The sequence below is a fragment of the Dioscorea cayenensis genome, chromosome 5 (genome assembly GCF_009730915.1).
Source record: "Dioscorea cayenensis subsp. rotundata cultivar TDr96_F1 chromosome 5, TDr96_F1_v2_PseudoChromosome.rev07_lg8_w22 25.fasta, whole genome shotgun sequence".
Classification (NCBI taxonomy): domain Eukaryota; kingdom Viridiplantae; phylum Streptophyta; class Magnoliopsida; order Dioscoreales; family Dioscoreaceae; genus Dioscorea; species Dioscorea cayenensis.
Genome location: NC_052475.1, coordinates 9,557,335 through 9,582,686, shown reverse-complemented (window position 1 = coordinate 9,582,686; position 25,352 = coordinate 9,557,335). Strand labels below are relative to the sequence as shown.

Genomic DNA, 25,352 nt, shown 5'->3' with positions numbered 1-25,352 from the left:
TTGCTAATAAATCTTTTTTCAGGAAAACACACCAGCAATGTCTAAGCAAATGAAAACGGAAAATGGACCAGATGATTCTGGTATGGCTGAGAGTGACTCTACAGTTACTGTTGAAAAAGATCTAGTTTCTCAAGCTGAAGAAGAAGATATGGAGGCTCTTCTTGGCACGTATGTCATAGTTTCTGTCTCTTATTTAGTGCTTTTTGATTTTTCACTGCAAATTGCATGGCAATTTTACCTCGCTCAATTTTAAAATATCGAAGTTGAATGAGGTACTCATTGATGGACTAATATAAGGTCATATTTCTCAAGTATTTTCTTCAAATTATTATTATTAGGATAAAGGAAAAAGGCCTTATAGATTGATGGAGTCAATTTTTAGGGAAAATCAGGGGCAAATTTTAAATAAATTCCTATACTTTCCATTTAGCAATCATATCCTTCTTCAACACCAACCACAAAAAAACTTTCTAACTAAAACAACACTTCACATTCATAGAGATTATTTTTATGCCATCTCATAGTAGTTGGGCTGCCTTTTAATTTAATGAAGATCTCTCGAGATGAAGACTCTGATTTTTTTCTCTCTTTCATTGATAACTAATATTTGATGTAAATATGAGTTTCAAGGATAAAGCATTACATTTGTTGTTGCAATTTCTTAAACACACCATGCATTTCCTCTTCTTTCCACATCTTTCAACCACCACGTTTCCTCAGCTGAATGATAGGAGCTACAGATTGAAATTGAGAGAAAGGGGAATTCTATTTGCAAATAGAGTGCAAGAATCATAAACACTCAAGTCAGTCCATTTGGAGAGGACGAGGCTCCTATGTAATAAAGCAATTAACTTTTCACATATAAAAAACAACACAGAAATATAATAACTAATTCCTATAATTTAGAGAAACAAAGTAACTAAATAGTGTTAAGAACTGGAGAAGTGGGGAAATGGAGCATATGGTTGTTTTAGTGGGAAAGTATCTTTGAATATGCTTTAGAAAAAAACACCCAGAAGTTGAAATAAGAAAGGGTTCATTTCACTCATGGCCACAAATGTTTGCACTTTATAACACTGTGGGCACAAAACTTTTTTTTGTAATACTAAAGCCACTTAACTTTTCTCCAGTTGCACATGAGACCATAATGGTCTGTTTTAAGGCTAATTCTGGTGCTATGTCAGTGCCATATCAACACACTCGCCGGAAACAATTGCCTCACGTGCAATCGGAGAAAAGTTAAGTGCCTCATGGGCAGTGGTTGTAGAAGATTGACAGGTGCTAAAGCTTGGTATTTGGCTTGTTGACAAACTAAGCAATTATGGACAAAGGTTTGACATCTTGCTTCATTCGTGGCTAGAAAAATTTGGAGGAAAGACACTTCAAGGTCTTTAAATATCCTCCATGACCTGTGATAAGTGTGTCATGAGATTTTGAAACAAGCTTTTGACAAAGAGAAAGCTGATCTAGAATAATTAACCTTTCCTTAAAATAGAGCTTGTGATCCACCATCTGAAAATCTACTTGGGTAGAAGGATTTTGTCTGATAGACTTCATAATTTGACAAGTAAATGGATCTGATTGAAGGGTCTCTCTCAAATTGGAAAAATCTAATGGAATGGGAAGAGTAAGAGCCAAAAATGCAGCATGTTGCGGACGTCTTAATAGCGAGGAAAAAATTCGCTACTGCTCATTGGGGGTAATTTGCTAGCTGAGAAGATATTTGAGGCTACAATGATCTGTTCGGACCAAGAAATGGCGACCCAAGAGATAATGTTACCACTTCTGCAAAGTTAAAACAAGAGCAAGTAATTCTCGATCATAAGTAGATTTAAATCGGTTGGAAAAAGAAAATCATTTGCTAAAATAAGTGATTAGATGCTCAGCTTGCAAAAGGATAGCTCCAATTCCTTCAGAGGAAGCATCACATTCCACCATAAACGGCTGAGTGAAATTTGGTAGTTGGAGGACTAGTACAGTGGTTAAGTCATGGAAAGCCTTCTCTGTAATAAGAGACCAATGAAAAGCATTCTTCTTCATGAGATCGATGAGTGGTCGGGCTATCATGCCATAACTCTTCACAAACCTGCAGCTATAGCCTGCCAATCCTAAAAAAGCTCATAGCTCCTTCACATTGGTGGGTATTGGCCACCCCAAAACTGTCTGAATCTTGTCTCAATTAACACCAACTCCCTTCGCTGAAATCATATTCCCCAAAAATGAGATTATTGTTTGCCCAAATAAACATTTAGATGCCTTGGCATAATAGTGATGATCTTGGAGAAGCTTAAGGGTAAGTAACAGATGATTTAGATGTTGCTTGAAAGATGAACTGTATATTAGGATGCCGTGAAAGAATTCGCGGATAAAATTCTGCAAGTATGGCCAGAATAAGTCATTCATTGCTGATTGGAAGATGGATGGGGCATTGGTGAGGCTAAAGGGCATCACAATGAATTTATAATGACCTGAGTCAGTGCGGAAAGCAGTTTTCTGGATGTCTGCAGGATTCATGCGTATTTGGTGATAACCTGAACGTAAATCGATTTTGGAAAAGATAGAAGCACCGTGTAATTCGTCAAGCAACTCATCAATGTTTGGGATTATTGGATATTTGTCTAGGATGGTGATTTGATTTAGGCTTCTATAATCGATGCACATACGACTAGTGTTGTCTTTCTTTTAAACAAGGAGAACAAGACTTGCAAAAAGGCTGGTGCTTGGCTTAATGAAACCTAATTTAAGCAATCCTGACACTTGCTTCTCGATTTCAGATTTTGGAAGTAAGGGTAACAATAAGGATAGATGTTTGGTGGTTTTGAATTGGGAAGTAAAAGAATGGAATGAGTGTGTTGGCGATAAGGTGGAAGGGTTTCCGGTCTTTCAAAAATTCTTGCAAAATTCTTAAGCAATTTTTGAATTTCAACCGAAAGAGGATTGCCTGAAAATTCAGCCTCTTTGGAAAAATATTGAAAGGTCATCTTTGCCTCTGACTTCTGTGGCACCCATTGGAGCTTATATCGCCTCCCGTCAATATTGGAAATCAGTAACATCTCGCTCCAATTGGCTTTCACTGTATTTAAGGAAGCAAACCACTTATTTCGAAGCACCAAATCTGCTCCAACAATAGAAAAAAGGGTAATAATCTTGAGTGATAGTGAGCCGTTGCAATTGAACAACAAGGTTCTAGAAAATGCGGTTGCAACAAATTATCTCTCTATTGCCGATTTGGACACCAAATGAGGGAACACGCTGAACATGTAGTCTTCCTTCATCGACAATTTTGTCAGAAATAGATTATGGGTTGATCCACTATCAATCAAAATCAAACACCGAGCGTCCTTCGAGAGTCCCTTGAAGCTTCATAGAGGAGCCGGATTTCTTACCTTGAATGGTATGGAAGAAGATTTCAGCTAGATCAGCTAGATCAGCTAGATCAGTAGTAATTAGTTCCACGACGCCATTGTCAACTGGTGCATCTTCTGCAGGTTCATCGCCATTAGCAAGTTCTAGGAGGGTGAGTGATGCCGTCTTGCACCAATGTCCCAATGCAAACTTCTCATTCACCTAAAATAGAGGCCCTTCGAGATGTGATTATGCTTCTCAATATCCCATGCATGAGTTGGAAGCTGACGAGAGGATGGTGCTGTTGAAGTCGTGGCTTGTGATGCAAGTTGATTTCCAATCTAATTGGGAGACACTTCATATGAGAAATCAAGAGTTGGGTTGGGCTTTGACGAATTAGGCCATTGGCATGCTTTATGCCGATTCGAGCACACTTTGTGCTCGAATTCCAGGGCAAGGCTCATGGCTTTTTACATGGATCTGGGTTTGTGAATCCGTACATAAATCTTGAGTTCCTCTTTTAGCTAATTAAGGAATACACCTAAAAGACAATGTTCAGGCCAATTTTTCACACGAGCAGACCTTTTTGCCAAACCCTTGGCCGTACTCTTGCACTTGAAGGAGGGTGTTGGAAATATAGTCCCACATCGGTTGTGTGATAGAAGTGTAATGAGTTTATATATATGTATAGGGGTTATTGTTTTTATTGTTGTTTTTACTCATTGATAAATTTTTTAGGCTTATATAGAGCCTTACACCTCACTCTTATAAAAACAATCCTGGACTATTTCATAGTTACCTATTTGCCCATAGGCTCCTGAAAAACCTGAAAAAAGCCATGAATTCTATTTGAAAAGGACAAGGCTACAGCTGCAAATAGAATTCCCCATTGGCCAATTGAGAGAAAGGGGAATTCTATTTGCAAATAGAGTGCAAGAATTGTAGACACTCAAGTTAGGCCATTTGGAAAGGACAAGGCTCCAATATAATAAAGCAATTAACTTCTTACATATCAAAACAAAAGTCAGAAACAAGTATTGAAATTGAAAGATAATAACTAACTCCTATACTTTAGAGAAACAAAATAACTAAATAGTGCTAAGAAGTGGAGAAGTGGGGTAATGGAGCATGTGGCTGTTTTAGTGGGAAAGTGTCTTTAAATATGCTTCAAAAATGAACACTTAGAACTTGAAATATGTTGACTTGGCCAATTGCCATGTGCTTCCCTAGTGAGTATTAATTTCCTTCTAAAATATGTGCATAATGGAGGAGTTGTATGACCATCATACACAAGAGAAAAATAAATTTTCTCCTATCTAGATCCTCAACCGAATCAATCAGTGGCTGAAGACATTCACACACCAATATCTAATGGGTAAGTATGTCTTCAGAACTCCAAAATATTATAGAGAATAGGAAGATGTCATTGAGAAGTTGCTGTAATCTGAGAAGAAGCCCTGGAAACACTAGGAAAAGATTATGTACCCCAATAAAATCTTTCTTCCAAAGTGAAACCATCTACCCACCTGTCTTGATAACATTTATGTAGAATTCCTTCCATTATTGAATTTAAATTCTATGTTCATGGTGTGTGTATTTCTAACTTGAATAGTAGCTCTATCCAACAAGTTGAGTGGTATCTACTGCAATCTGAGTTACTGAACACGCATCTTATAGTTCTTAGAGTTCTAACTTGTTGCCTAGAAAAATTTTCTCTGGTATAACCTCTACTATTGTTTGCGTATAAGTATCATTTGCAGATACCATCCAATGATGAGGGATAACCGTGAGGTAACTTGTTTAATTTCATTTTTCTTACTAAATGCAAGAATGGTGCTCAAGTTTAAATTAATTTTTTAGATCGTAAATGTCTCCAAACTGATCTATAATAAACTTTAATATTTCAGCATGTCATCTATTCCAGGCTGCAAAAAAAAAAACTAGTGTATCATTATTGAGATAAAGGGAGATTGCTCCTAAGTGAGAGATAAGGAGATCCTTGCTTTAGGTCTTTTTACTAATAATGTTGCTACAAGAGCCCCCATTTTCCCAGAAGGTAGCTTTTATATGTCATATCGAAATCTTCATCTAGTTTAGGCACTTTGACAAAGTCTTTCCCCTTCAATAGCTCCAAAAGAAAGCTCTTATTGTCTCATACTTTTTATAGTTGCACAATGACATTTTTGCTTGAAATGTTATGAAAAGGGCCCTTTTAACCAAGGAAGAAGTTTGATCTGGCATATTGAAATCTTCATCCAGTATATCTTCTTGCCCATAATACCTTTTTTTTTCCATAACTCAAACAAAAAGCTTGAGTGCACATTATAATATATATTTTTTTTCATGGTTACACAATGACTGCAGGGTATTTAGATATTTGAAAGAAACTTGATAGGGCTTATTTGAAACATATACATAAAGAAATTTGGGCTTAGCAAGTTAAAGATGAATTTGGGATTTTTTGGTTATTTATTTGGCTGTAGATCCCACTACATTGACTATTTCCACTGCCATCATCACCACCACCACCTTTACCACTGCTTTCTTCATCCATATTCTTTTTCTTTTTCTCTTGGAACCTTATGAATTCAGGAGCAAGCCACCGGCCCTAGAAAAAAGAAACTGAGTAGCAAAAACTGAGCTAATGTTTGGTAATAAGTTCTTTCCAAGGATATTTTAGGAACATATTGCCTTATAAATTGGAAACAAATTTAAAAGTAATGGTTTAGAAATGTTTCTTCAAACAATTTGCTTTGAATCACATTTATGCCACCAATTCATTGGCAACTTATTGTTTCATCTTTGATTCTTATTGCTGCTTGTTAGATTTTATATTTTAGTACTAGTGGACCCTATATGGGCTCTATATAGGCTTAGGGGTTTTACACCAAAAAGTCTCAAGACTTAGTGGCTCAACCCCTATACCTATATATAAACCCATTACATTTCTATCACACAACTGATGTGGTACTATATTTCCAACACCCTCCCTCAAGTTCAATTGGGTCATTTTTTTTTCAGTTTGAACTTGCTCAGACTTGTACACCAGAGGTCTGTTTTTTTTTACCAGGACTTGCACACTACTTTGTGTCTCAGAGATCCTACACACATGGACTTGTACACTACTTGTGTCTCAGAGGTCCTACACACATGGACTTGTACACTACTTGTTTCTCGGAGGTCCTATTTTAACTGACTTGTGCTCCTTTTGAAACCCTAGAGGTTTTTTTTTTTATTTTATTTTATTTTATTTTTTTATTTTACCCGGTCCCACTATAACTGCCATTTTTACCATGATCATTTTTTCCCTGAAGCTCGGATACCATGTTAGATTTTATATTTTGGTACTAGTGGACCATATATGGGCTCTATTTGGGCTTAGGGGTCTTACACCAAAAAGTCTTAAGACTTGGTGGCTCAACCCCTATACCTATATATAAACCCATTACACTTCTATCACACAGCCGATGTGGTATTATATTTCCAACACTACTTTATATAAATAATACATGTTTTAATGCAGATATTTAATGGGAATTGGCGAAGCAGAAGCCTTCTCAGAACGGTTGAAAAGGGAATTTCTTGCTTTAGAAGCAGCAAATGTCCATGCCCTTTTGGAGAGTGAACCCCTTATAGAAGAGGTATCCTTTGTGTAAATCTTCTCTATCTTTGAGTTTTGCTTCCCTTCTAATGATCCCATATGCTGGACATAAAGCATCTATTTTATCTCTAATTCTAGCTTCTCTATCTTTAAGCTCTATTATTTTAGATGATCCAGTATAGGGAGATGATAAGAGTTTGTTTTCTTCTTCTTTTACATTTTTTTTTTCTTCTCATCATTACTACAAATAGTTTTTCTTCACCTCAATTTTCAATTCCAGTAAACTTATAAATTACTTCCATTTTGACAATTGTATAATTGTGTTATATTTCTAATTCATCCGAAAAAACTTGAAATAATTATGATGATTTTTTAACTTTTATGTTATTTTTCATCATGCCTTTCTTATTGCAATATTTAATCCATTCAGGTGCTGTATGGATTAGAAGATGCAACATTGTGTGTTGATGACATTGATGAGTGGCTAGGCATTTTCAATGTAAAACTCAGACATATGAGGGAGGATATTGAATCGGTATTTTCACCAAATTCTCAACCTCTAATGCCATGCCTAATTAGTGTTACTCTAAGGAATTTGCGATACTATTTTGATCCCAGGAAACTTCCTGTTCATGATAACCATTTGTAACATATTATCTCTCAGGTGGGCATCGACATGCCATATTAAAGGGAAAAATTATTGGACATCAAGGCTGGATATTAGTAAAATCTTACGGCCTAACCATTATAGTTTGTCAATGTCGTTGTCAACATGCTAGCATTGTATTATTGGACATCTGCTCCTGTATTTTAATCACATTTGCTCATTCCTTTCTATCATATTTTTGCAGATAGAGTCTCGTAACAATACTTTGGAGTTGCAGACTGCGAATAACAAATTATTAACAAAAGAGCTTGACAGGCTACTTGAATGTTTGCACATTCCTAATGAGGCGTGTAATTAAAAATATTTAATTCCTTATAAATTGCCTTTACTACGCATTTTAGTGGAATTAATTTCTTAAATCTTTTCTTCATAAACTCCGTAATCATTTAATGATACTTTCACCATGTGATACCAGATTGCAGAATGTCTTACAGATGGTTCATTTGGTGAAGCCCACATGGTTAAAATTATCGAAGCATGTGAGTGGTTGTCTAGGGCAATAAATGTACTTGAAGGCCAAAATTTGGCTCTGCAATACACCAATATGCGAGCTGTAAGTCTTTTCTTTAATGTTTTAGTTCATGAAGTAACTTTCTTCGCAAAAAGAACGAGAAATAGTTTTATTACATTTTAATCAGCATACTCTGATTGCAATTATGATTAACTGTAGGAAGTAGTGCAAAAATAATAGATTAGTATTAATAAGTGAAAGATTCTCTCATATTCCTTATAACCTGATGCATATGCTTTAAGAAGCTAAGCATGTGCTATGAACTTATGATAGTAAAGAAGGTACTATTGAAAGCAAAATCTCTTTGAATTGAATGAAAGTCAAGTGAATGAAGAAAATTTCTACTTGATGGGAGCTGTGGGCAAATAAAGAATATCAAGAAATCAATTTCTATTATTGGTCTAGTGTTTGAAATGTTTTGGAGGTTTGATGCAAGCCACCAGGGTACACTTGTTACAACTAGATTCTATGCTTGTTCAAGATCATGTGATATGTATTCAGATATGAACGAATCTATATCTTGTCCTTTTTGTTTCGGAAAGTACTTAATACTGCCATCATAATATGATTCCTTTCCTGCTCATTTGAAATTACATGGAAATCTTTAGCTACTTAACCGAGATGGTTTTGTATTACACAATTGAAAAGATACATGGTGGTGTTTTACACTGATAAAGTTTTACAGTAGAAACAATTAATGGAAACATCTTTGCAAGTAAAGAAAGCATTGTATTGAGAATTTGAAAATTTCAGATTTATTGGTTGAGGCTGCAAAAACAGTAGGGAAGTGTTTTCAAGAACATGAAAAGTTTGACTGAGCAGAGTCACAAAAATTTACAAGATATTAGAGATCATTGCTTCCTTATTAGCAAAACCAATCATTTTCCCGGAACCTAGTTCCTGGACAAGCAATCTCTGGTAGAAAAAAATTAGGATTCAATTTAATTTTTCTGTAAGTTGATGAACAGAAAGAGATTGGTGGATAGTTTGGGAACGGGAAGAGCATTTTTTTAAAAAAGGAAGGTGACATTCTTAATCTTATTTTTCTTTGTCCAGCAACAATCATTGGGAATCCATCAACTACAACAAAATTTTATTTCTTCAACTTGGCTTACAGGTGTCCAAAATTTTCAAAAAATTGGTCATATGATCAGTGGATCCTGAATTAATAACCCAAGACTCAAGATGATTCACAAGACAGGCATTTAAGGATTCAGATATTTGACAATGACCATATTTAGCATATATATATATATATATATATATATGAACCGGAAGAATTAGACAGGGAGTTGAGTAAAGCTCTAAATTTCTCAATCTCTTCCTTATTTAGATCACGAATTTCTTTTTTTATCAGAGGCTGGATTTTTAAAGATTGGCTCCTCTTTGTTTGAAAGATTAGCTTGACTCCTTTATTGTTCATCAAAGGCACCAATACGATTGAGGACATTAGCCTTACCATGAAGTTTGAAACAGTTTTTCCTTGTATGATGTGATTTCTTGTAAGAAGTGCACCGAATTCTATCTCAGTTGGATTGCTTCTTAGATGATCCATCATTTGATTTATCATTATAGTCTTGATTAGACTTGCCCCTGCCATTTAGAGTCTTTACAGAGATTATTGTAGAACTGCCAGTAGATTGAGGCTTTACAATTGCTCATCTTCTATTTTCTTTGGCACAAATAAGAGAGAAAACTTCATTTAATGAAGGAAACTAACCCTTTCTAAGTATTTTCACCCTTATTGGATCAAATTCCACATTGAATCCAGCTAACAACAAAAAATACAATCCCTTTCTGCTACACTAGCAAGAGCTTTAGCATCCTCACTACAAATGCATCTTAACTTCTTGGTAATGGTCCAAATTGAGCCAAAGACCATTCATGAGATTATAATATTGGGTAACAGAGATGATCTATGAGATAGTATTTATATTGTCCTGTGGTTTGTACTTGCTTAGTTTAGGTATACTATTGCATACAACATAAGCTCAACTGTGAAAACCTTTTCGTCTTTTTGCTTTCATCCTTTTAAGTTACAATGTAAACTTCCCTGTTCAAGATTTCAGAAAATGTACTCAGCTGGCAGACAAGCAGAGAAGACCTTAGCATGCAGTTTATTTTGTTCCAGTTCAGTACAAATTTTCCTTGTTGCAAGATCAACTAATTTCTTGGTTTTGCACATTTAGTTGACTATGGCAGTTGCATCATAATGATTCTAAAATTGCTTAGTATTTGTTGAGCAGTTAACTGTTTCAGTATCTTTGGCATTATAACTGGAGGCAGCTTGTAAATGATTTTTTTTTATTTTAAATGATGACAATTTGTAGGTGGAAGAAACATCATAAATTTTAATTAAAAGTTTAATGCATGCATTTTAATAGATTTAGTTGTACATCAAAGATGATAATATATGACAAAACCATTGTACATGCTTTTAATAACTACAATACTCTATGATCACAGTTATGTAATCTTTGCATAAAATACTGCCATGCCAATCCTTATAAAGTAAACTGTACCTCAATATATATATATATTATTATTATTGTAAATTTGAGCAAATCTATATCTAGAGCTTCCCTTCTTCTAAAAGTTGCTTACAGGTGCTAATGGACTAGTATGTTCTACCCAAATGGATAATTGAACAGATGGCCTTTCAATCCTTTGTAGATAGAGTTTTTCTTTTTAGCCTGAGAATGTTTGAAAGATGACAATAATTATAGTTATTGCTGCTATGTATGAGCTTATATTTTTCTCAAAATTGATGAAATCAACTAGGTGACTCTCAGTTATGTGGTTGATTGAATCTAGTCTTGCTGAGCATTGTCTGAGCTAAATCTATCCAGGTTAAGGAGAAACGCGCAGAATTAAAAATATTGAAAAGCACATTCGTGAGACGAGCATCAGAGTTCTTACGAAATTACTTCGCCAGTTTGGTGGATTTAATGCTTAGTGACAAGAACAATTTTTCCCAGGTAATTTAAGTTTATTTATCCTTACTGTTGTAGGGAAATAATGTAGTTCACTGCTGTTTAAATTCTTAAAGGCATTTAGTGATGCATGCAGCGTGGACAATTGAAAAGGCCAGATCATGCAGATCTGAGATACAATTACAGATCTTATGCGAGACTCCTGCAACACTTGAAGGTTCAGTTTAAATCAATGTTATAGATGATTCACATAATCATAATAGTTGCTCTTCTATATGATCTCAATTGTTTCTTATCCTGAGATCGAATTTTCAGGGTCTTGATAAAAGTTGCTTGGGTCCTTTAAGGAAAGCATATTGTCATTCCCTTAATCTGCTACTCCGACGTGAGGTCAGAGGAAGAAATACTCTATTTTTTATTTTGAACAACTTTGTAATGTTTGTGACTTGTTCTTGAATCAGCTTATGGTACATGCATGATAATCTTTGATAGAAGATCTCAGAAAACATTTTACATTCTATTGTCTTATTCATGATTTGCTGCATTTATTATTCATTTGGCTTCCTGAAGAATTCCGATAAGGCTTTAGATGAAACAAGAATGGGCAAGAGTATGAAATGTCAATCTAAAGTATTCAGTTTTTGTCAACATAATTTCAGGTTATCAAGGAGGCTTAGGCTTCTAGGTTGAATTCGATTCAAATAAATATGAATTTGGTTAAATTGCTGAACTAAATCTATAACCTTAGGATTTCTAAAGAAAAAATTAACACCCAACTGCCATGTTCAGAATATATTGTAGCTGTTATATATTTGGTTTCCTAAATAAGTACACAAGTTTTTTGATAAGAAAAGTAATTAAAGTCTGGGCTTAAATATTTAGTTTTGGGAACATGATTTCAGGTTATTAGATAGGCTATGGGTGTTCGTGGCTTGGGTTGTTTTGTATTTGCATGAAAACTCAAATGAATTAAACTATGTGGTTTTTAAACAGCACGAGTATAACTGAAGCTCACCTCCATTTAAAACTGAACCAAAACTAACCTATCTATTTGGACCAAATAAAAATTTATTTTCTCTCCATGAAGTTTAATATTGTTGTTGTTGTTAGTCTCATTATTACCATTATTATTGTTGTTGTTAATATTTTAAATATTTTTCTAGAGAAAATTATTTTTATTTCTTATTTGGTATTCTAGTTTTCCAAAGTGAGAGTTTAGGCCATAAAAATGCCCCAAACTACGTAATTTTTTTGGTTCCCAAATTCATTTTCAGTTCCTTCTAAAACAACTATTTATGCTTAATAAAAAAATTTATTGCTTTAATGCTTTTTGGAAACTTTTATTACTTTAATTAGATGTTATGTTGAGTAGAGCAAAATCATAAAATTAGTTTGTGTGACTCCCAATACATATATGACGATCAATAATACCTTCTGCCCTCTAGTTTATAGAAGCTATTGTGCCCATCTCTAGAACTTAAGTCAAGAGTCATAATTCATTCTTAAAACAAAGCTTGGCAGTAAATTCTTTGTATTAGATGGAACATTTTATGTTTGCCATCCATAACTAGTGCAAAGAATAATATGCAAAACAAACCAAGCAATTCAAATGAGAAGCGGACTGGATATGTATTGATCGATTTAGAAACTCACAAGTAGACTTCAAATTACAAAATAAAGGCATCCACACTCTCATAAAGAGAACTCAGGGATCAAGGTTATCAAGATAACCGTAAAGGACATTTTTACACTTTTAAATTTGTGAAGATAGGAAAAATAGTTTGTATATCTCATTAGTAAAAGGATTCAAGGGTATATATAGAGAAATATTAGGGTTTTGTGGTATGGGTCCAATATGGCCCATTAACCAATATAAACTATAACATAACTCTAACAGTCCCCCTCAAGCCGGAGCATATATATCGAGCATGCCCAGTTTGTTACATAGATTACTAAAGACTTTAACATTTAAACCCTTGGTGAAGATATCCGCCAATTGCCCAAACAACTGGGTATATAGCATAGATGACTCCGTTCAGTACCATATCACGAATATAGTGACAATCAACCTCCACATGCTTGGTACGCTTATGGAATGTTGGATTATTTACAATGAAGATGGCGGCTTGGTTATCACACAACATCTGCATAGGTATTATGATGCGGAATCCCAACTCAGATAGAAAAGACTGCACCCAAACCATCTCACAAGCTGTCTGTGCCATCGATCTGTACTCTGCTTCTACACTTGATCTAGAAATGACATTCTATTTCTTGTTTTGTCAAGTAATCAAGTTTCCACCGACATACATACAGAAGCCCGATGTAGACTTTTTGTCTCCTTTATTGCCAGCATAACCTGAGTCAAAATAGGCTGCAACATCCAGGTGACCATGATTCTTGTAGAGAAGACCTTTGCCGGGAGCTCTTTTAACATATGCAAGAACCCTCAGAGCACCCTGCCAGTGAACTTCTCGTGGCTCATGCATAAACTGAATCAAGAGCCCAATGGTATAACATATATCAGGACGAGTAACTGTCAGATAAATGAGCTTGCCAATCAGACATCTGTATTGACCAGGGTCTTTGAGAAATGGGGAAGATGTCTCCCAGAAGGGTGGTGACTGCTCAATAGGTGTTCTCTGGTTAACAACCCAACAAACCAGTCTTCTCAACTAAGTCCAAGACATACTTCCGCTGTGAGAGCGTTATCTTTCCTTTGGCATATGCAAACTTAATACCAAGGAAGTATCTGGGTCGTCCCATATCTCGTGTAACGAAATGTTTCATTAAATGCTCATTAGTTCTCTGAATGCCCAGGCGATCGCTACCCGTCAACAAGATGTCATCGACGTATACCGCAAGTACAACACAACCAGATGAAATGTTCTTATAGAACACAGAGTGATCCACATTACACCTGCGAAAACCATTTGCAAGTGTAATTACACTAAACTTTTCAAACCATGCACGAGAACTTTGTTTCAGACCATAGATCGCTTTCTTAAGCTGGCAGACTAGTTTCTTCCCTTGAGCAACATACCCCGGAGGTTGCTCTATAAACATTGTCTCAACTAAGTCTCCATAGCCAAAGGCATTCTTCACATGAAGTTGACAGAGTTCCTATGATCGATTCATAGCTACCGAAAAGAAGAATGCTAATGGAATTCGGACAAGCAACCGGTGAAAAAGTCTCAGCATAATTGACACCATAAGTTTGAGTAAAACCACGGGCAACCAACCGGGTTTTTTAGTAATCAACTGTACCATCCGCTTTGTGCTTGATAAAGAAGACCCATCGATAAGTGACGACGCTGGCATCAGCAGGGCGAGGCACAAGCTTCTATATACCACAAGATCTCAAGGCCTTCATTTCCTCATCCATTGTCGTCTGCCATTGTGGAAGCAAACATGCATCCTGGTAGTTCTTGGGAATTGACTCAGCAGACAAGGAAAGAGCAAAGGTGCGGAAAGACGGGTGAAGATTATCATAAGAAACAAAAAGTGAGATGGGATGTTTAGTACAAGAACGAATACCTTTGCGAAGGGCAATAGGAAGATCAAGAGACAGATCTGCATGGTTCGAGGAGAGGACCGGAGGGGGCGGAGATGGCGGTGGTACATGTTGGCGACGATGATAAACCTGTCCAAAACGGCCATCATCTGTATCCATTAGAGGAGGCATCACACTGGGCATAGGCACAGGCAGAGGCGGAGGAACCGAAAAAGGGATGGGGAGAACAATATCAGATGACGTAGTCAACATATCGTGAGGAACTGAGTTAGAAAAAAATGACTGAGACTCAAAAAATGTGACATCCATAGACACATAATATTTCCGACTAGTCGGGTGAAACAAACGGTATCCACGTTGGGTGCGGGAATATCCAACAAAGACATATTTAAGCGCACGCGGGCTCAACTTGTCTAAACCAGAAGTTAAATCCTGAACAAAACCAACACAACTGAAAACACGAGAGGAAAAACGAAACAACTCAGTATCAATTAGAAGATGACAGAAGAACCTCTCCCCCTAGAGGTGCATAAGGCATAAGATTAATAAGATAGACTGCAGTTAAGATAGCATCAAACCATAAATACATAGGAACGTTACGCTCTACCAAGAGAGTGTGCGCAATATCCAAGATGTGACGATGCTTTCTTTCAGCGACCTCATTTTGTTGAGAGGTGTGTGGACAGGTGGTTTGATGAATAATCCTAAAGGACGCACACAAAGAATTTTCAGTAGAAGATTCAAATTCTAAAGCATTATCGGTGCGAAGACATTTGAGAACAGTGGAAAATTGATTTTTTATTTCCAAAATAAATGTTTTAAGGACATCAACAATAGACCAACAGTCTTTTAACAAATATACCCATAACTCTCGGGAAAAATCATCAACGAACACAACATAGTAACAAGGACCAGAAATAGACGCAACCTTAGAAGGTCCCTAAACATCACAATGAACTAAATCAAATAACGACCGACTAGACACTAGAGTAGAACGTTTAAAGGTAGCACGATGATGTTTACCCAACTGACATAACTCACATTGAATTGACTCGACCAGAATCCAAGGCAAAGTTTGCTGAAGACAACTAAGAGAAAGGTGACCAAATCTACAGTGTCATATGAGTTATGACTCGGACTTAGAAACAAAAGCTGACAAACCACGAGGAATATCATCACGCACCAACGTATACACGCCGTCACCATGATTACGCCCCAAACCAATCCTCTTTCCCGTCTGCAGATCCTGAAAAATGCAGTGAAATGGGAAAAATGCCACACTACAATTTAAATAGTTGGTGATCGTAGAAACGGATAGCAAGTTGACAGGAAATTCAGGTATAAAAAGTACATTATTTAGTCTATCCTGAGAGGAAGCCTGCATAACTCCCTCTTCAGACACTAAGCACGATCGTCCATCGGCAATTGCCACAGAACGAAAAACCGACAAAAAGATTTTGGGGAAAAGGTTTTGTACCTGCCATGTGAGAGGAGGAACTAGAGTCAATAATCCAGGGACTGTCCTTGGAAGTAAGAAAGGCAGTACCTGAGGAAATAGGAGAAGAGACTATGGCGTGAAATACTATGCCCTGTATTTGTTGGAACCGTGCAAAGTTAACCGGAGAGATAGTGACAAACTGTTTAGCACTGGAAGTGGGTGACGGATCGATTACCTCAATACAAGCATTGGCCACTGCCGAGCGACCATGCTTATCCCAACAATGATCCTCAGTGTGGCCTGTCCATCGATAGAAGACACAAACCTACCCCGAGAATCACCACGGCCAGCTCCTCGACCACCACGAGAGGAGCCTTTACCCCCCACGCCCACGAGATGCTAGGAAAGCGGACTGATCAGAGGAGACAATGGGCGATGGAGACGTGTATGTAGAAGACAAGCGAAGCACGCGAGCATAAACAACAGCAAGATCAGCCATTCTCTCAGAACTCAGAATAGAACTAATGGCTGCACCTCAAGAGGGAGCCCGAAAACATATGCGATGACTGCAACTTCATTCCGGTAACGACGAAGGGTGGCCAGATCAAGAACTAATGACTGGTAAATATCTAGCTCATCCAACAGGCTATGGATGCGAGTGAAGAACTGAGGGGCGGTACGATTGCCGTGATGAGCTATAAACAGTTGCTCATATAACTCAAAAACACGGGAGATATTATTTTCATTTCTATATTTCAATCTGCACATCTCCCAAATTGCCTTTGCAGTAGTTAATATCACCACATTTCGGGCAATATACGGCTCCATACTACCGGTCAACCATGAGGGAACTGCAGAATCCTCAGCAAGCAATCAGCATACTTGCCATCCTTAGAATCTGGAGGACCTGCCGTGAGGTATGACAATTTCTTATGAGCCATAAGCAATTGCTCAAAACTCTGTGCCCAAAAAACATAGTTCCTCCCATCTAACTTTTGCGAGGTACAATGGAGATTCTTAACTAAAGAATCATGAGACGAAGACATGACGAGGTAGAGACAAATCATTCAGCAACGAGACAAGTGCATCACTGGTAAGGGCTGAGGAACATCACCAGGTGCTCATAGATCAACGAAAAAGGCGAGAGATGAGCGGCGGCTGGCAGTAGAGGTGGCTGCGGCGGGTGGAAGGTTAAGGTTTGGAGTGGTGGTGGCGGTGTCTAGAGATTAACCCAGTGCTCTGGTACCATGTGAAGATAGGAAAAATAGTTTGTATATCTCATTAGTAAAAGAGTACAAGGGTATATATAGAGAAATATTAAGTTTTGTGGTATAGGCCCAATATGGCCCATTAACCAAATATAAACTATAACATAACTCTTAACAAAACTAAATTGAGATATACAGATAATAATTGACAAAATATATATATCACCTTGAATATTAAATAATATGCTTTAATAGCCCTTCTCAAACAGTTGATTTAGTGAACATGAGTAATTTGTCCAAAAGAACTTGAATTGCTCCAAAATGAGCATATCAACAATGTTTATAACAATAATAGTTTCCTTCTTTAAATGTTACCTAAGAAGATGATGATAAATTATATATATCTTGCGTACTTAAGGAAAATTGAGTCGTGTGTGATCATCATGATGTTTTTATTATTACAATAAAGAGACATATGCTTGGGTTAACATAATATAAAGCATATAAAAGCCAACAAAACTTGATGACCTTTGTTGGCTTATAGATATTGTTTGAGACAATATGCTTGATGAAGCAAAACTGAAGAAGAAATATATAGGTCTCTATGCAAATCTCCACTTATTTAAGAAGGCATTCATGACATATGTTTAAATGAAGGCTATGATTAGAGGAAGCAACGATCAAAATTGTTGCAGATGTCACTTTTCGCCATTGAGCAAATGTCTCCTTATAATCAATACTTACTCTCAAGATAAATCCTTAGTCATAGCACAAGCTTTTTAGTATTTAAGTAATCCATTTGGCTTTTGCTGATCTTATATGCCCTGATGAATTAATAGAAAGTGAGTTAATGAATACACTTACTGGTTAGCCAAGTACAGAGTGGTTAGGCATAAATAAGTTGAGGAAAAAACCGAGTAGGATCAATAGATATAAATGGAGATAACAAATTTGCAGGTTCTTGATTAGATGAAAAAGGATGATCTTTAATAGCTTGTGTTGGTGGTTTAGGATGAATAGTATAAATAGTAGAAATTTGTGAAATTGGAAGATGGTGTTGAGGAAGACATATGTGTTCATGCATGATGTGCTTAACCATCAATAAAAGACTCATAATAACATGAACCCCCTTTTATTCTTGTAAAATAGATCTCCAAATGTCCAAATGAACACCTTAAAGAGGGAGAGAAAACAATGGAATTTGGAAATAACTGAGAGCGCTTCTTTTTCTCATTCAACTTTCATAATACAATTTGTGTACTAGAGAGTAAAACATAGAAAAATCTGTAGCCTTAAGTACCCCCAGATTTTGATAATATATCTTCTTAAATCTAGGGGAATCATAATATCTTAAGAAATTTAAGATTCTAGGATTTTTATTGGAAAACTAACAAAAATACTGGTAATCAAGTCCCAATTTTTCCAACACTCCCCCTCAAGTTGGAGCATAGACATCAATTATGCCCAACTTGCTTACAAATGAATCAAAGTCTAGTCTTAGGAGTTCTTTGGTAAATATATATGCAGTTTGTTGACTTGAAGGCATAAATGATATACGGATAGTTCCATCCTCAAGTATTTCTTTTATGTAATGTTGATCAATTGGCACATGCTTTGTCCGGTCATGTTGAATAGGATTACTAGCAATGCTAATTCCAACCTTATAAATTATTATCACATAACAATTTCATGGGAAGTTCTGTTGACCTGCCAAGTTCTTCTAGAATTTGTTTTAATAAGAGAATTTCACAGTTCCCATGAGCCATTGCTCTTTATTCTGCCTTGGCATTGTTCCTTGCTACCACACTTTGTTTTTTGCTTCTTCTTGTCACCAAATTTTCTCATACAAAAGTGCAATTCCAAAAGTAGACTTTCTGTCAGTAGCCAATCCGACACAATTTGCATCGGTGTATGTCACAATCCCATGTTTATTTATTCTTTTTTAAAAATATGCATTTCCCTAGTGTTCTCTTTAAGTATCTCAAAATTCTGTAAATCGCTTCCATGTGTTCTTCATAAGGAGCATGTAGGAACTGGCTCACCATACTCACAACAAAAGAAATGTTTGGTCGAATGTGGGATAAGTAATAAATATTTTCACCAATCGTTGATACCTTTACCTATCCACTGGGACTTCTTCCTTACTCCCTCTCAAGCTTGGAATTAAACTCCATTAGTGTATCTGCCGTCTTGCACCCTATCATCCATATTTCCTCTAGAAGATCTAGAACATATTTCCATTGAGAAACCATTATTCTTCTTTTTGACCTGGCAATATCCATCTAAGAAAGTATCTTAACTGTCTGAGGTCTTTAATTTCAAACTCCAAGGATAGATTCTTCTTCAATTGTATTATTTCCTCTACATCACTACTAGTGAGGATAATGTCATCTATGTAAACAATTAGCACAACTATCTTCTTTGTAACTGAAATCTTTGTAAACAATGCGTGATCTGCTTGTCCTTGTGCAAACCTATATCTTTTTACAAATCTTGTGAATGTTCATGCTAGGCCTAGGAGATTGTTTGATCCCGTTGTTGCGTAACTGCAAGCATATGGTTTTACCAAGTAATATTTAAGATATAGATCCCACGGACACAATTGTGTTGATTATCAATTAACTGCAAGTATAGATTAGCTAGGCAAGTATATAATATGGGTGTGAAAGGAATAAAACAAGGAATTATAGTAAGAAATCTGCAAAAATTAGATATAAAAGAGGCTTAGCTAAGAGGACAATTTTCGAAATATTGATCCGTAGGATGGGTTTCACCACAAGGTGTAATGAAGTGTATGTTTGGAATCTCTCTTGTATGAAAAGATTTACTTTGACGGCAATTGGCAAAAGAAATGCTTGCTATCCCTTTTCAAAGTACAACAAGGTGGTTAATCTAAACTAACCCCTATTTTCATGGTGGTTAGCCTAAATCAAGCCTTTGATCACAAGACAATTTATCAAAGTCTCAAGAAATCCAACTAAAGATCTCAAGTTTGGTTCTAAAAAGGTCCAAAACTCAAGGTTCACCTTTCAGTAAACCTGAGTCTCTAAAAAAATACAAATGCTTTCACATCCACAAGCTACAAGAATTTACAACCAAATCAAAGCATGATATCATTGAAAGAAAAGAGTATTCCAAAATATGACCATATCTCCACAACCTTGGGCTAAACCCAATCCTAGGCTAAGAGTTTTACTCTTCTGTAACAAAATTACAAGCTGAAAGATTTAATACAAGCATTTTCATGTCAAAATACAATGATCAAAAACAAGAGAAAACTCCCTATTCTTTTCCATCAAAAGCTTCCTTTCAAATCTCCTCCTCTGGCTCCCTCTCCCCTCTGCCTGCCTTTTTACTTTTCTGCTTTTCAGCTCTCTTTCTATGTCCAATCTAGATCCCATTGTCTTTATGTTCTATAGTCAGCCTACTACACAGGTGGGTCATATTTCTTGCTAGGCTTGGCCTTTTTCTGTTTCCTTAACTGCAACTGATTCCAATCTTTTTCTTGGGCCTCTTTTACTCCAGCACAATCTCCCTAGATGCAAAAAATGCTATAGAAAACAAATTCGAGCTAAAGAGAAGAATTACAAACAAAAGTTATGAAAAATGCATGATGAGATGACAACAATGGGGCCTAATACATAAAAACTGTTAGAATTATGTTATAGTTTATATTTGGTTAATGGGCTAGCTATGAATCGATCATGGGCACTCTGTCAACTTGATGTGAAGAATGCCTTTCTCTATGGAGACTTAGTTGAGACAGTGTTTATGGAGCAACCTCCGGGGTATGTTGCTCAGGGGGAGAATCTAGTCTGCAAGCTTAAGAAAGCGATCTATGGTCTGAAACAAAGTCCTCGTGCATGGTTTGACAAATTTAGTGTAATTGCAGTTGTAGATTGTTTTCGCAGGTGTAATGTGGATCATTTTGTGTTCTATAAGAACACTTCATCTGGTTGTGTTGTACTTGTGGTATATGTCGATGGCATCTTGTTGACGGATAACGATCATCAGGGCATTCAGAGAACTAAGGAGCATTTAATGAAGCATTTCGTTACACGAGACATGGGGCGACCCGGATACTTCCTTGGTATTGAGTTTGCATATGCCAAAGGAAAGATGACGCTCTCACAGCGGAAGTATATGTTGGACTTACTTGAGGAGACTGGTTTATTGGGTTGTAAACCAGAGAGTACACCTATTGAGCAATCACCACCCTTTTGGGAGACATCTTCCCCATTTCTCGAAGATCACTCGTCCTGATATATGTTACGCAGTTGGACTCCTGAGTCAGTTTATGCATGAGCCACAAGAAGTTCACTGGCAGGGTGCTTTGAGGGTTCTTGCATATGTTAAAGGAGCTCCCGGCAAAGGCCTTCTCTACAAGAATCATGGTCACATAGACGTTGCAGCATATTCTGACTTGGGTTATGCTGGTGATAGAGGTGACAGAAAGTCTACATCAGGCTTCTGTACATATGTCGATGGAAACTTGATTACTTGGCGAAGCAAGAAACAGAATGTGGTTTCGAGATCGAGTGCAGAAGCAGAGTACAGATCGATGGCACAGACAGCTTGTGAGATGGTTTGGGTGCAGTCTTTTCTATCTGAGTTGCGATTCTCTATCACAATACCTATGCAGATGTTGTTTGATAACCAGGCAGCCATCTTCATTGCAAATAATCCAACATTCCATGAGCGTACCAAGCATGTGGAGGTTGATTGTCACTATGTTCGTGATATGGTACTGAAGGGAGTCATCTCTACGCCATATACCCAGTCGTCTGAGCAACTGGCGGATATCTTCACCAAGGATTTAAATGTTAAAGTCTTTAGTAATCTATGCAACAAGCTGGGCATGCTCGATATATATGCTCCAGCTTGAGGGGGAGTGTTAGAATTATGTTATAGTTTATATTTGGTTAATGGGCCATATTGAGCCCATACCACAAAACCCTAATATTTCTCTATATATATCCTTGTACTCCTTTACTAATGAGATATACAAACTATTTCTCCTATCTTCACAAAAATATATATGAACTATGCTTGAGTGAGCTTGTCTATGCTCAGCTTGGCTTAACTCATTGAAACTAGGCTTGAGCTCAAGCTTTAGTTCAATGAGCTAAGTGGCTTACGAGAATTAACAACCTGCACTCAAGCTCTAGATACCTGAAGAAAGAATATAGCCAACAATACCAAGTTCCAATAAATGCTCCAATAAGTAAATCACTGATCACAAACCAAATCCAAGAAAATGAATTTAGCAAACACTCTGCGTTCTTAAAGCAATCAAGGTTATGCCTTCAATGGAAATGAGAAATCTAAAACATACCTAGGTCAGAATGAAAGCCCCTCGTTTACATTTCCCTCTGCTCATTGTTGGCTAAAAGCTTCATGGCATATGTTGAAAAAATGGAGAAGAAAATGTGTGGGAGATTGGTGATCCTTGAGGATTGAGATTGGAGATCTGCAGGGAAAATGACTCAGTTCTTATTTGTCAATTTTTAAAATTGAACCTTATCAAATGAATTATGTTATGTTTGGGCTCAAGTTGTTTACTTGTAGTGTTTGAAACTTGGCTTAAGCTTAGGTCATTTACTTCTTAAGACTGAAATCTTGCCTCAAGCTTAGCTCGTTTATAATCAAACAAGAATGAGCAAGCCAAAATTCCAGCCAAACACAAACAGCTCAGCATGTTTGGCTGCCTTACTTTACTTGACATAGAGGAGCTGTTTATAATATATACCATTTTAGGAGTATCAAGCCTGGTTTTTAAAATCGGATGAGGCGTGCGCCTTGAGGCGCGCCTCAAGGCGAGGCGCAGGGAATGACCTCAGGCGCACGCCTTGAGGTTGAAAAAGCGAGGCTTAAGCCTCACTCGTCAAGAGCGCCGCGACGCGAGGCGCACCGCCTCGGTCGCGTGAGGCTTTAAGCCTCAAAAATCCTGATTTTTTTGTAATATCATTTTAATTTTTAAAGCAAATAAAAAATATTTATATGTATATACTTTCATTAATAGAAACTTTTATATGTAAAATTCAATAAAGAAAAACTCATCAACACCTATGGTTTTGCAAGTAGTACGTACCAATTTAATTTTTTAATTTAAAGATTATGTAAAAATGACAAAATTTATCAAAATAAACTACAAATAAGATAAGATGAGTTACAAATAAGATAAGTTATAATTTTATTAATTTTTTTAAAAAATATTTATTTTATAAACAAAAATAATATATTTTAATCAGATAAAATAAGTTTGAAAAAATATTTATTTTATAAATAAAAATAATATATTTTAATCAGATAAGATAAGTTTGAAAAAATAATTTATTTTATAAATAAAAATAATATATTTGTTACTTTGTATTTGGTAGAAAATATTATTGTTGTTTTTTTCAAAAAAAATTGAGGCTTACGCCTCAAAACGCCTCGAGGCTTACGCCTCGCCTCACGGTTGAGAAGCGCCTCGAAACCCGCCTTGGGTTTTTAAAAACCTTGGTATCAAGACAAGAAGTATTACTGAACCATGGAAGATCTTGTGGAGTGATATTATTTGTATCACCTGAGTCTATCAAAAAAGGGTTAGGAACATTACTTGGAGGATGAGGAAATCTTAAATTACTAATTTTTTTAGATTAGAAAGGATAACAAAACCTTTGTATAAACAAAAGCGATCAAGATTCGCAAAAAAATTATTGGATTTCTTCTTTAGATACACAACAAACAAAAACAACATAAGATGATCATCGGAAATATGTGAGAACTTGACAGAAAACCTTGTCCTTCTTGACCACATTCATGTGATTGCTTGATAAAAGATTGTAAATGAGATCTGTACAGATTATCAAAAGCAATTCTGATGGTTTTTATTATGTCTAGTACTGTAACTAAAAAGTTTTTTTTTTCATGACTTTGCTCATCATACCATGTAAGATGCAAAACAAAGGAAGCAAATCAGAAAAGGAGAACCAAAAATTCATTGTTGGATCTAGAAACTCCAAAGTAGTCTTTAAAAAACATGATAGAGGTTCCTACAATCTCACAAAGAGAACAGAGTTATCAGGATAAGCGCAAAATATGTTATTACTCTTTTAAATTAAATAAGTGATAAATACTTAAATAATGAAGGGAAAATTGGGCATGTACTTGGCTCTCCATCCTTAATAAAGGGTCTAGTTTATGAATATATTTTAAGCATCAATAAATCTAAATCGACAAGCTTACTGGCCTTTCCAACTCTTAACTTTCAAACCATCAAAAGCTTTCTTTTGCTATTGTATTTGTGTAATGTCTTATATGCCTCAACCACTTTTTTTTCCTCTAAAGTAAACACAGTTGCAAGGAAGCTTTATTATAAAGGCTCTAAAACCTTTTTTCTAAATCCGCCTCTTAAGTATTCAGAAGATTTCTGATACATGAGCTGGAACAGTTTGGATTTGGTTCTTCCAGCTTAGTTAAAGCTAATGCTGGCCTGTCCTGTTTATAGCTGTAGACATCAATGAATGATTTCTGTTTTGTGTTAATATATCCTCAAGTTGGTTATTCTCTTCCAACAATTATGAACTTTAGCTTTTAGCCAACAATGAGATAATTATGAACTTTTTATACATGGAATATATAGGATTTGCACTTCAAACTTTTTTGGTTGACTGTTGAACTTTTAGGCCAGGGAATATGCTAATGAACTTCGTTCCAATACCAAACCGACCAGAAGTTCTACCTTTTCTCTTGAAGCTCCTGTTGGTTCAAATCTGACAGCAAATAGTACAGATACTTCAAGTGTTTCTGAAGTTTACTCTAAGATGCTCACAGTGTTCATTCCACTTCTTGTAGATGAGGTGCTTTCTTTTTATTCTTTTCATTTAATTAAAAGTATTATATTCATTCCTCTTTTCATTTAGTTGAAAGTTGCATATTAGTAATTGAAAACTCATATGTTGATGCCATTTCAGAGTTCTTTCTTTGCGCATTTTATGTGTTTTGACATCCCCATGCTTCTCTTACATGGAGATCCCACTAATGTTAGCAATAATGGCATTGGCGCGAGTGAAAATCATCAAAATCTTACTTATGCTAATGGAACTGATGCCAAGACCAGTAATCATCATCATCTTCTTCTTCTTCCTTTT

General features: G+C 36.2%; 1 protein-coding gene across 3 annotated transcripts in view; it reads left to right on the top strand.

The window, feature by feature from the left end:
* LOC120261638 (exocyst complex component SEC3A-like) overlaps positions 1 to 25,352 on the top strand; it is a 42,255-nt gene that overhangs the window by 4,749 nt on the left and 12,154 nt on the right. For 2 of the 3 annotated variants that reach the window (XM_039269597.1, XM_039269599.1), the window contains exons 6-15: positions 23 to 168; positions 6,869 to 6,986; positions 7,377 to 7,481; positions 7,798 to 7,899; positions 8,029 to 8,166; positions 10,974 to 11,102; positions 11,194 to 11,274; positions 11,373 to 11,447; positions 24,888 to 25,061; positions 25,176 to 25,320. In XM_039269597.1, the coding sequence (XP_039125531.1) occupies positions 23 to 168; positions 6,869 to 6,986; positions 7,377 to 7,481; positions 7,798 to 7,899; positions 8,029 to 8,166; positions 10,974 to 11,102; positions 11,194 to 11,274; positions 11,373 to 11,447; positions 24,888 to 25,061; positions 25,176 to 25,320 (1,213 nt within the window). The remainder of the gene's footprint in view (positions 1 to 22; positions 169 to 6,868; positions 6,987 to 7,376; positions 7,482 to 7,797; positions 7,900 to 8,028; positions 8,167 to 10,973; positions 11,103 to 11,193; positions 11,275 to 11,372; positions 11,448 to 24,887; positions 25,062 to 25,175; positions 25,321 to 25,352) is intronic. The other variant, XM_039269598.1, reaches the window with a different exon arrangement.